This window comes from Vigna angularis, chromosome 1 (genome assembly GCF_016808095.1).
Source record: "Vigna angularis cultivar LongXiaoDou No.4 chromosome 1, ASM1680809v1, whole genome shotgun sequence".
NCBI classification, from domain to species: domain Eukaryota; kingdom Viridiplantae; phylum Streptophyta; class Magnoliopsida; order Fabales; family Fabaceae; genus Vigna; species Vigna angularis.
In genome coordinates this window covers 53,458,591-53,471,022 of record NC_068970.1, presented here as the reverse complement: position 1 = coordinate 53,471,022, position 12,432 = coordinate 53,458,591, and the positions used below count along the sequence as shown (strand labels likewise).

The following is a 12,432-nucleotide window of genomic DNA, read 5'->3' as shown; positions in this document are numbered from 1 at the left end:
AAAGGAAGGTCGAAGATCCGATCGGTGCATGTAATCGATCCATGGACAAAGTCGCATTAGGAACAGGAGTAGCGATCTCCCATTAAAAGGGGTAATCAACACAATTTCGGGAGGTTTCGCAAAAGAAGGATCGTCAGCTTCCGCTCGAAAGAGGCATATTTGAGCATTAAAAATAGTGCAACGGATAGAAAGGCTTGTGAAAAGCATGCCTTCTATCACATTCATAGATGAATATTTTAAAGCGCATGACCCCAACTAGGGCTATTCAATGATGATAATGATTGATCTTGCTAATTACGACATTACCAAAGTGTTGGTCGGTCAAGGTCAACATCTTGTATTGGAAAACACTCAAAATAACGGACATATCTCAAGAACTCATTGTACCCTACAATGAGCATATTTTTGGTTTTTCCAGTGAAAGGGTATACATAAGGATATTTGGATTTGCAAACACACTTAGGAATCTAACGGAATAGCATGGAGATCTGGTTCGATATCTCTTGATAAAGGCAAACACATCTTACAATGTGTTACTCGGCCTGTCGTGATTGAACACCTTTCGAGTCATAGTGTCCACACCCCACCTCGCGATGAAATTTCCATCGACAATGACAAGATCTGTATGATGCATGTAGATAAAAAAATAGATAAGGAATGTTGTGTTGCTAGAGCATACGAGAATCTAATTGGAAATTTAGTGATTAAGAGCATCTACAAAGATTAATACAAATCAACCTGGTAATTATGATTAAAAGGTGATTGAATCGTAATTAGACCAAGAGTAAATAAAAACTCATTATAGATTATATAATATAAATTATATAAGTAAAAGTCTATACGAAGTAAGTATGGTAATTGATTATTCCATTTAATATTGAAATAACCAAACCATTTCTAACTCAATCAAAATATTTTTGCCAGAATTATCAAGTAAAAAGAAAGCTTAATACATCATTTGGTCCCTAGTTTGGGGCATTGTGTTCAAAGTGGTCCTACGGTTTTCAAAAGTTCACAATTGTCCCATATTTCGTAAAAAACGGTTCAAGTTGGTCCTTTTGACTTACGACGTTAACAACTAATGGCATAATGATGTGGCAACTATGACCTGTCCAATTTTTTATTACGTGGGAATTGTGACCCAATTGATGTGGCAATGTTAATGTAAAAGGAAAGGAGGACACCGTGAAACCCTAATTTCCCTAAGGACAGAAACCCTTGTGTCGCCACCGTGAAACCCTAGCCGCCGCCACTACCGTAGAACGAAATGTGCCACCACCAAACCCTCAGGCCACCATGTCGTCGTCACCACCATCAACACAGATCTATAATTCGAAGCAGAGAAAACCAACAGAAAACTTAGAAATCAAACCCAAATCGCCTAATTTCAACCAAACCCTAGCCACCATGAAACCTTAAATCGCGCCACCAGTAACCAGGGCAAAATCTCCACCATGTGTCACGCCTCACCACCATTAAGCAAGAATCGAATTGAAATCCCTAACCTGCAAACCATAAATTCCAACCCAAACATGAACAAGAAAATCACAATCGCAATACCTAAAAACTCAATTCACACCTGCAACAAACCATAAACGTACATAATCGCTACCCAAATCGCAGAAACCCTAGTTTGCAAGCAGCATCCATGGACACCAACCTGCAAATTGCATAAGCCAAAAATGCAGAAACAATGTGCCTCCATGCATCGTGCAAGAAGCCTCTTCGTGCGTCCTCCATCTTTGTCTTCTTTGCAAAGAGCAAATGAGAGCTTCTTCTTCATTCATCGTTGATCAAACGCGTTGTGCCACCATGGGCTGCCGCGAGTCAGAGTGCAGAATCATAAGGCTCTCTCGCATAAACATTGTCATATCAATTGGGTCATAGTTGTCACGTAATAAAAAATTAGACAGATCACAGTTCTTACATCATTACACTATTATATTTTTAACGTCGTAAACCAAAATGATTTATGAACAATAGTAAACTTTTAAAAAAGATAAAATCACTTTGAACACAATGTTCCAAACTATAGAAACCAAGCCTAAAAAGAAAGAAAAGAAAAAGTTGTCCACTACAAACATAATCATTAAATATACTTTAGAGTTTCACTATATTAAAAAGGAATTGTGCTTGATATTTATTCTTTATATTAAAAATATATATGATATAATAACATAATGATATTCTAAATTTTATAAAATAATCATTTTATATTTAATTACATTTTAACTTTAGTTTATATTCATTCTTATTAAGTTTTAATGGAAAAAATATTTTAATTGTTTATTATGCTATTAAATACTTTAAAATTCTTTTTCTTTCTCCATTATCAAACCAACTACAATTCTTTTACTTATTTTTTCTTTACTATCATATCATCTTTCTCCGTATATCCTTGATCTCCTTCTTCTTTTCCCCACCTGTTGTCTAAACTATAGATTAAATTCTTTTCCCCACCTTTTATCTAAACTAAACATTAAACCGATGTATCAAAAGAATACAAAAACTATTTTAGAATATTTTAATATTATAAATAAATTAATAATTTAATTCTTTTAACCACAGTATTAATATAAATCATGATGTTTATTAAACGGAGTGCAATAAATTGAATTTATTTTACCTAAGAAGGTGTTATTTTAGAAAAAGATCATGACGCATCGACGCACAATAAAAAACAAATAAACTTTCGTATTTTTAAAAGCAGAAAAAACAAAGATAAGGAAATAGGTGTATAAGGTTTAAAATGTTTCATGATCCTTTTAGAAAAGTTTAGGCTACCACTTTCCTTTGAAAATTAAAGAATATAAACTTAGCTAAACCAATAGAAGAATCTAGGAACATTGAAAAATGAAGACCAATAGAAGAAAAGAGACAGCAGCATCTTAAGAAAAAACCATAAAACAACATTTCTTTTACACTAAATTAACAATTCATACGAGAACAATGTCACTTATTTTGTGTATGATCAGTTCAAACTCAGAACACTACAAACGGAAAACACATAAATATTGAGATACAGGTCCACAACGGAAACAAACCCATACACAGTCTATTCAAATCTTTTGTTTCTAATAATGGCATTTTGGCTCAAACGCCAGTGGTCCCACACTGTAGAGCACAAAGGGCAGCTTCTTAGACAAAAATGGCTTCTCTGGCCTCAGAACAGCACCAGTGGCACCACCATGGAGATTTGAGGCTTTTAGGCCACCGGGGGCACTGACCAGAACCACATTGCACTTGTGAGCCCCGTACGTTGTGATTCTCCTCGGCGCTTCCACGTAGAAGTATCCGTTCTTGTCACTCTTGGTGGTTTCGACCAGCTTGTACTTCGTGTTGTTACATTGGAGCTTCACAACGGCACCTGCAGTTTCAAACCATGACCACACTCATCTCTTGTCGTTTACCAAGATTGGGTAACATTGTCATTTCACAAGAGTAAAAAGGGTAACCATTACACAATGGTGAAAACAGTCACAAGAAACAAAGTCTTGGTCTCAGAAACCGTGCAGCTTTCGTGAAACGACAAATCAACTTTACCACAAAGTAATTGCTGTTTTGAAGTCCCTCTTTCTCTCTCTCTCTCAAACACACATACACAGACCAACTCATTGATTTATTTTGCCTTGAGATGCGAAACTAATAAAGATCACTGCAATATGTTGAAAAACACACTCATTTCTACGGGGTTTTGCTTTTGGAAAATTTCCTTTCCTTAAATCAAGCTCCATTCATGCATTGGAAAGAACGAGTTGAAATATTAATAACATCATCTTGCATGCAGCCAGCGGAGGTATCCATATAAATAAAATATTTACGGAAGTTCAAAATAAAATAAAAGTAAAATAAAAGTGAAATAAAGTTAACTTTATCTACCCGGATCCTCATCTGGTGGAACTAGAAATGGATTAAACAGCAGAACAAGTAAATTAGATGGCAAAAATAGTAGAGAAACAAATAAAAAGACCAGATCTAAAAGATATAAAACAAAATCTGCAATACATTATTTTTTTAAACTTCCCTGGAAGCAAAAACTTTTACTTGGATGGAACAGCCATAAGGTATTCAAAACATTTTGGAATCAGTATATAATAACCTTGCAGCAAAAAAAGAAAGCAAGGTTAAAAAGTAGTTAATGGAGACTAACCAAGCAGTGGTGTGGCTCCCAAGAGGGTGTCAACTCCAGCATACTTGCAGGACTTGACGTAGACAACACCTTGAACTGCCACAAAGCTTCTAGGGAAGGGGTGCACTGGAACAGGAGGGTGAACAGGAACGGGAGGCTTGACAGGAGGGTGAACTGGAACGGGAGGCTTGACAGGAGGGTGAACTGGAACCGGGGGCTTGACAGGAGGATGCACTGGAGAATGAACTGGAGGGTTAAGAGGAGGGTGAACTGGAACAAGCGGAGGGTTGAGAGGAGGATGAACAGGGGCAGAAGGGTGATGGTGATGATGATGAGTTGGAGGGTGAGCAGGGGCTGGAGGGTAATGCGGGTGGGTAGGGGGAGAAGGAGGGTGAAGAGGTGCAGGAGCTGGTGCCGGTGAGTGGTGGTGATGGTGGTGGTGGTGGTGAGGGGCGTTTGCAGGTGGGTAAGTTGGGGGGTGAAGTGGGGCTGATGTGGGGGGGTGAGGTGAAGGAAGAGTGTAAAGCTCTTCAGCAAACACATTCACAAGGAACATGAACAGCACTAATGGCATGGCTTTGGCCATTGCTCCAAGAAAGAAAGAAAGAGAGAGAAAGGAAGAGAGAAGTGTTAGTATAATGGAAGAGTTGCAGGGGTTGATTTATAGGGGCTGATGCCGGGATTCTCTGCTGTTTTTATTGATATGTAAAGAAAAATTGTGAAAGAAGATTAGGGAAGTGAGTGTTTCCCTGTTAGTGATATGTAGCTTAGCTGGTTAGGTTTGTGGGGGTGGGGATGAGAATGGAAAGTAGGAAACTGCAATGTGAGGTGAGCATTGAGAAGGTAAAATTGATGTACAAGGTAAATTAATTGCAGTACCACACTTCTACATGTTCTGTTTTCGTTACAGTATCAGTGTCTTAACTATCTTTTATTACATTGTAAGAGTTTTAAAATATTTCATTTTCTTTCTTTTATTTCTTTATTATTATTATTATTATTTATTGTAATTTTATAAAAACAATTAATTGTATTATCTTTAAATTTAAATAAAAGATCTAACATTACACTTTGAAGTAATTAATGTTTCTTATTTCATGTTATGTAAAAAATTCATATACTAAAAATGATAAAAAAATTCCATGAAAAAATAATTGAAACTAAAATGTAAAAAGAAAAACTTAATTTTCTAAAGTATATATAAATAAATTTAATTAAATTATTACTTAACTTATTTCAAAAAAAATTATTTATTCAAATAAAATAACACATATGACTTTTAAAAAGATAAATAAAAGTATTTAAAATTTTAATAAAAATAAATTTTTATTAATTAAAATTATGTATTTATATAATTTTAATTTTATATTATTTTATATTTATCTAACTGGTTTATTGATTAGTTTTATCATACATTATTACTAAAAGGTCATAGATATCGTTAGATGAATACAACATATTTAACCTTTTAATTGGCCAAAAAATAAAATGATTTAAGGATCTTTTTAAAATATTTTATCAAAAAGTACTTCGCTCTAACTTATTTTTATAAAATTAATTTATAAAGTTAGTTGTCCATCTATGTAAAGTGATTTTTCTCACAAATATACTATAATTTAATTTTATTTTTAATTAATATAATTTTTTAATATATTTTTTATTGTGAAAATTTAATATGCCAGAAACTAAATATTTGTTGGCGATTCAACAACAATCCGATAGATAAATGATAACTTAACAAATTTTATTAAAATAAATTGTAATAATTATTTTTAGTATGGTATTAAAATTATTTAAAATATATTATAGTTGGATTTGTCATTGTATCCATTATTGAATTTATCTTTTAAATTGAATACCATGAACGTGAAAGTTCAACGTTATTTTTTAAGTATGAATATATATTTGTAGTTTCATATCAAAATATTAAAATACTAAATTGTAATATATAAAATGGAAACCTGATATACCTGAAATTATTAATTTATTGTGGTTATTATTCATAAATTTAAATATAATTTGTATATAATTTATTTTTATTACAAGATACAAGCGAAAGTTTATATTTTAACTTTTAGGATTTATATTTTTTTATTAATATTAATTTGCAGAGTATATTATCATATCAAAATTAGAATAACAACGTTATTAGAATGGATTTTTGCCAATCAAACTCAATTAAACTTGTGAAAGTTAAGCCTAAGAGTGTAACAGTTTCAGGGTGTGCAAATTTGTTTATAAGAATGCTAAAATGGCTGGATGAATGCACATGCATAAGATATTTGGAATTTTGCACTTGTTACGAGACTTGTGTAGAAGTTTTCAATGCTCCCTAATAGTTTTAAGATTTTTTAGTACCTACTTCAGACAATTTGGGTCAAGTTTCTGATATTGCATTTATTAGGAATGAAAATGAAATTATTTGTGCAAAAAAAAAAAAGCATACCCACCAAAAAATCAAGTTCAAATTTTGAAGCATGAAAGAGGCTACATGAAATGATGGGTACAAAAGACTAATGCTGAGTAAATTTTAACATAAATTTGTATAATAAAGTATTAATAAAAATGATAAATAATTAATTAAGCTTTTTAATGTGTACATGTAAATTAAATTTAATATCAAGTTTTTTTATATATTTCAATTATGTTAAATTTTTTAAGTGTCAAATGTTTTCAATTTATATTAAAGTTAAAAAGTGCCACACAATCTTTTATTTATTAAGATGAAATATTAATATATATAAAAACTGAGAAAAATTATATTTATTTACTTTTAAAGTTTAAAATTTAAAATTATCAAAATTTTAAAATAAATAAATTTTAATTTTATATTAAAATTTAAATATTAAAATCATATTTAATTTGTTTCCAAGTAATTAATTTGTACCAGACAAAATCTATAATCATTGCATTAATTAAAATATATTAAAATTTTATAAAACTGAACAAATTTATGTTTATATGATTATCATTCTTACTTCTGGAACAATTTTCCGTAAATTTTTATTGACGTTAATATACGGACAAAAAACTGTTCTGCCACGAACGGTCCAAAATAAAGCCGTTTCTACGCGCACAAACGATTATCCTGTCCGTCTCCCAAGAAACATAAACATAATACTTTAAGCTCTTATTATTTTATTTATTTCAGTTTTGCAATATGAATCATCTAAATCTGTGTATAAAATTAATTACTTGTTTGTATATATTAAAGTTAAATAAACTTTATAATTTAGATTTTATGTATAAGATAATTTTATTTAATCTTTGTAACTATCATTTAATGTATTTTGTTATTTAGATTACAAAATAAAAATCATATAAAAAATTATAATTATATACGTAAAAAGTAAAATAAATAAGTTACTAGTATATGAACTCGAAATAAATTGTTAAATGAATAAATAAATTATAACAATATTATTTTTACAATTTTTTTGAGATGTGTATAATTTAAGATAATAAATTTATGAAATTTTTAAATTATATAATATTTAAATTTTTTTATTTTAATGTAGAAAAATTCACACTTATACTTGAGTTCTTAACAGAAAATTATAAAATAATATATTATATTAAATAATATAATCAATTATATTTACATATCATCTACAAACAATTAAAAAAAAATTAGTCAAATTGTTCATATATCTGTATATAATAAAATGTGAATTGTATAATGTTTTAAAAATATTAGTTCAAATTTTTTTTTTCTATGTGTTGATTTTAACTCTAATGTGATACGAGAATAAATGGTTTCATATAAGAGAGATTAATTGGATTGAGAAAAAAAATATTATTTTATTTTTGTCTATTATATTATACTAAAATGTGAATAGTCCAATCAATTAAGAAGTTTAATAAACCTAACCATAAACGAAAATTTAATAAGTTATTATGAAACAATTTTTTTAATAGTCCAAGTTTTATGTTAATATTTCTTTCTTTGATGATGTGAATTTTTTAGTTTATGAAAATATTTAATATAAAATTAATATGTTTGTTTATTATATTTAAATAAATAAAAAAGTTGGCTTGTCAAATTTAATATAATTTTTTGAAGTTCAATATTGGTATAGTTAATAAAAATAGGTTTTTTTATCGTATGTCTCCTCTAATCAACGAGTTATCTGAATAATATTTTTACTATATTAATTAAGTGGATTAGATGACATTTTTACAAAAAGATCGAATGATCAAGATGAAACGACTTAAAACAAAAAATTATTATGATTAAACTTCTAAACAAGACTAGTGAAGTTTGAGTCGTAATTAGGCCAACAATAATAAAAAACTCACTACAAAAATTATAATTAGAAGTTCAAGGTAAGGTGGAAGGTAGGACATTAATTACATATTTATTACTCTAACATTCACACAAAACTAACTTTAGCATCAAAGAACCTTTAACAGATATCAACCGATTAATATTGACGAACAGAACTTGGAGCAAACATTGTTGGTCGATTGATCCTTAGAAAGAGTTTGATCAACCCTATTTATCAAAATATTTTGGTGTCCATCGTGAGCCCGAGCGACGACATTCTAAACTCATTACCATAAGGAACATGTCGAGTAATGTTGTATTGGAGGAAGCTTCAGATGACCAATGGACCCAAGGAAGATGATGAGGAACCTACAAAAACAAATTGATGAGATACAAAGCAAATATGATGAAGAATTAAAAATCTTGCATGCGAATAACGCAACCATGTGACAGGGTCGGGGTGATAAAAGTCTCATACCTTCCACCCGACACTACCCAAACCGAGCAAATAGCTACGCAACAAACTTGATTGTACGGTTTTGGAAAGCAACGAAGCTAGCAAGGATAATAACTTGTCCATTGTCACAATGGTTACAATTGGGATGTTCTCGTTCACCACGGGCATCGTGGAGACCCCATTACTTTACAACTAAAGGATGCCTATTTTCGGTAAGTATGATGGCTTCAACGACTCGAACGAGTATCTCTGAATGATCATGAACCAAATGGCGCTGTATACAATAAATAATGTCATCTAGTGCAAGGTCTTCTCCACCTTATTAAAAGGGGAGGCCTTGGCTTGGTTCTCCCTACTACCGCTAAACTCCATTGACTGTTTCACCACTATCCGATCAAACTTCAAAGCACAATTTGCGACAAGCCAACTACACCAATTAACTTTGATTGCTTTGGTCAATGTCAAGAAAAAGAAAGCTTAGCCCCTCCGAGCGTTCATAGAACACTTCGGAAAGGTGGCTAAGCAAATACATAACCTTAGTCTAGAGGTGGCTATGCACCATATAATCACAACCCTATAGCCAGAACCTTTCGTAAATAACCTATGAATGCAACCTATAGAAAACTTGGACAAACTCAAACAGAGAGCGGCCAAGTTCATGCAAGTTAAAGAAATAAGGGACTTCGGAAAGCAAATGCGTGCAAAAGCCTCATCTGGTGACAAAACGGGGGTTGATAAGAAACTACACAGGAACAGTTATGATTTAAGACCTAAAGAACATACCAAAGGCCTTCATTTCCATTGAGAGGATAATAAGGCAAATTTTAACAAAGACAACCACCGATTATCTAAGTTTATCAATAACCGACTAGCATGCTTGGAGGGAAGAAGTTAGAATGCTTATGGAGAAAAAAGGCCAATGCGAGAGGATAAACCATGTTGACGCTCGACAAACCACACAATTTATTATCATTGGGGAAGACTTATACAAGAGAGGGTTTTTGACACCCCTATTAAAATTCCTTTCCTAGGATAAGCTCAATATGTGATGGACGAGCTCCACAATAAAATTTGCGGCCTACACAACGAGCGTAGGACGTTGAAAGCTTGAATCTTATGAGCAGATTATTACTAGCTAATGCTTGAAGCAAACTACAAGAAATTTCTTGACAGATGAAAGAGGTCCCAGGAGCATGGTAGCAATGTTATGCCCACATCAAAATTTCAAACCATATCTTGCCCTTGACCTTTGAGCAATGGGGAATGGATATTGTCAAACCCTTCCTAATTGAGCTTCTTCTAGAAGAAATTCATACTTTTGGCCATTGATTATTTCACGAAATAGGTCAAGACAACAACCTTAGCAACGATAATTGCTAGTAGATACAAACCTTTGTATGGAAGAATATTATATGTCGATTTAGCCTACCCAAAGTAATCATCACTGGTAAAGGTTGGTAGTTCATTGACAAGAAACTAGGAGAGTTTTACAAAAAAAATGGCATAAAATAGGTTACTAGCTTTGTAGAACATCACCAAACGAATGGTCAAGTTGAAGCTATGAAAAGATTATCATGGTTGAGCTTAAGCAATGGTTATACAAGACCAAGGGAGCATAGGCGGATGAGTTTCCTAAGGTACTGTAGGCATATTGTTGTTCACCGTACGACACGACAAGAGAAACCCCCTTCAACTTGACATATGGAAAGGATGTCATGCTACCTGTAGAAGTTGACAAACCCTCACCCAAAAGGAAAATACAGGATATGAACCTTAACAGTGAATAGTTTAAGGCAAAGCTTGAAAATTTGGATGAACGTAGGCTTCTAGTTGTGGTCTGGTCAGAAGCATGCAAGTGAATTATGGCACGAAGATATAATAATACTAAGAAGTTTCAATGAAAGAGACATGATATGTAGGAAAACAAACGATGTTCGGAAGAAACATGCATACGACAAACTAGCACCCAATTGGGAAGGATTGTTCAGGGTAGTGGAAAACTTGAAGAATTGAGCATACATGTTGGAACATTTGAGCATCAAAGCTATACCCAACACATGGAACGCGTCACATCTAAAGTTTTATTTCAGTTAAATGATATGTAAAACCTAACAAGTGCACTTTTTCCTACCACCAACAATTTTCCCTAAGGAGAGTTTTATCTACAGAGGTCTTGACGAGGTGATTGTGGCAATAAAATCATATGCCTTTACATGTATAATTTCATCACCAAGTAACGCTTGACGGTTAAGGAAGATTCCTAAACTGAACTCCTACCGAGTAATTAAATTTGTTGATAATCAGTTAAGGAAGAGTTCTAAAATGAACCTCTATCGAGTGATTAAACTCGCTGGTCGGTTAAGGAAGAGTTCTAAAATGAATACCTACTTTACAATTTAATTCCTTGATAATAGATTAAGGAAGAGTTCTAAAATGAACTCTTATCGAACATTTAAATCTATTGATAATCAATTAAGGAAGAGTTCGATGAAGCAAACCTCTACCGAACATTAATTTATCGATTAAGGAAGAGTTCAATGAACCCCTACCAATCGGGTGAAACATAATAACCATTTAAAGACCGACCATGTCAACATGTGGTGAAAAATTAAATAGGAAATTAGTAATAGGAAAACAGATTAAGAGAATAACAATCATGACCTTTCAAGTATAGCCTTTACAAAAGAACCATTCTAAATGACCAAACCTATACTTTTCTACAAAATATAACATGCGCACATTGGCCTAAAAATAACTTCAAAAAAGTAACTAAAAAGCTAAGATTGTTGAGAAGCATTGACAACATGTTGGCTTACAATGGTTGAGGCAGTTGTTTTAGGATCATTCCCTCATCAACATATAATGAAGTGACATGAGCTTCCTTTCATAAAAGTCCTTAAAGACATCGAACTTGCCTTCGTCCAAGGGGACGTTATAAGAGTAGGTCGCACAACTTGTACAATAAGCTCGACAAAGGCGTCCACAAGCTCCTGCTTAGTGATGTTTTTCAACAAGTCCTTCTTTGCCCTACTCAGGTTGAACGAGACCTTAGCACCCTAGTCTAAATCGATGCCAAAGATGCCACCCGCCAAGGGTGTTAAATGCCCTTCCTCCACGATTATTTTTATGAGACATGAAAGAAGAAGACTTCTTCCCTTAACGATGGGATCTCTTCTTATCCTTCCCCTTGTCTTTTTCCTTGACGACACTCTGCTTAGTAGGAAAAATAATGGTCAAGAGAGAAACTTAGAATAGGTTGTCTTGCCCCTTCGACATCAATAATGGATATGACTATTGGAAAGGTGAAGGATGGAAAGAACCAACACTGATTGAGTCGGATCCTTCCCTAACAGTTCTGCGTTGTGCCCCAAATTTGTGAAATCAATCGACCTTCTTTGGATTATTGGAAGCAATGACGTATAAAAATCAACAAAAATTTTAGCTAAGTTAGCACTAAGCAAATAACAAAACAATAAGAAAATTCATTCACCAAAAACGTCATCACAAAGGATCAAAGAACTTGGAGAAACTTCTTAGTCGGGAGGTGGCGAGCATGCTGATCAAGGACTTCTAACATTG

The 12,432-nt window shown here is 32.6% G+C and overlaps 1 protein-coding gene across 1 annotated transcript; it reads right to left on the bottom strand.

Moving 5' to 3' along the window:
• Positions 1-2,888: 2,888 nt before the first annotated feature.
• Positions 2,889-4,951, bottom strand: LOC108319394 (non-classical arabinogalactan protein 31). Its single transcript, XM_017550549.2, has 2 exons — positions 4,151-4,951; positions 2,889-3,367 (listed from the first exon to the last, which is right to left on the bottom strand). The coding sequence occupies exons 1-2, from the start codon at positions 4,713-4,715 to the stop codon at positions 3,075-3,077; spliced, it is 858 nt and encodes a 285-aa protein (XP_017406038.1). The 5' UTR covers positions 4,716-4,951; the 3' UTR covers positions 2,889-3,074.
• Between the last annotated feature and the right edge of the window lie 7,481 nt (positions 4,952-12,432).

What these genes read in the sequence shown, in the direction of transcription:
- LOC108319394 (XM_017550549.2), bottom strand. Translation starts at nt 4,715, where the DNA reads ATGGCCAAAGCCATGCCATTAGTGCTGTTCATGTTCCTTGTGAATGTG. An exon ending in GGGAGCCACACCACTGCTTG is followed by an intron (nt 3,368 to 4,150) that starts GTTAGTCTCCAT and finishes TTGAAACTGCAG; the next exon opens with GTGCCGTTGTGAAGCTCCAA.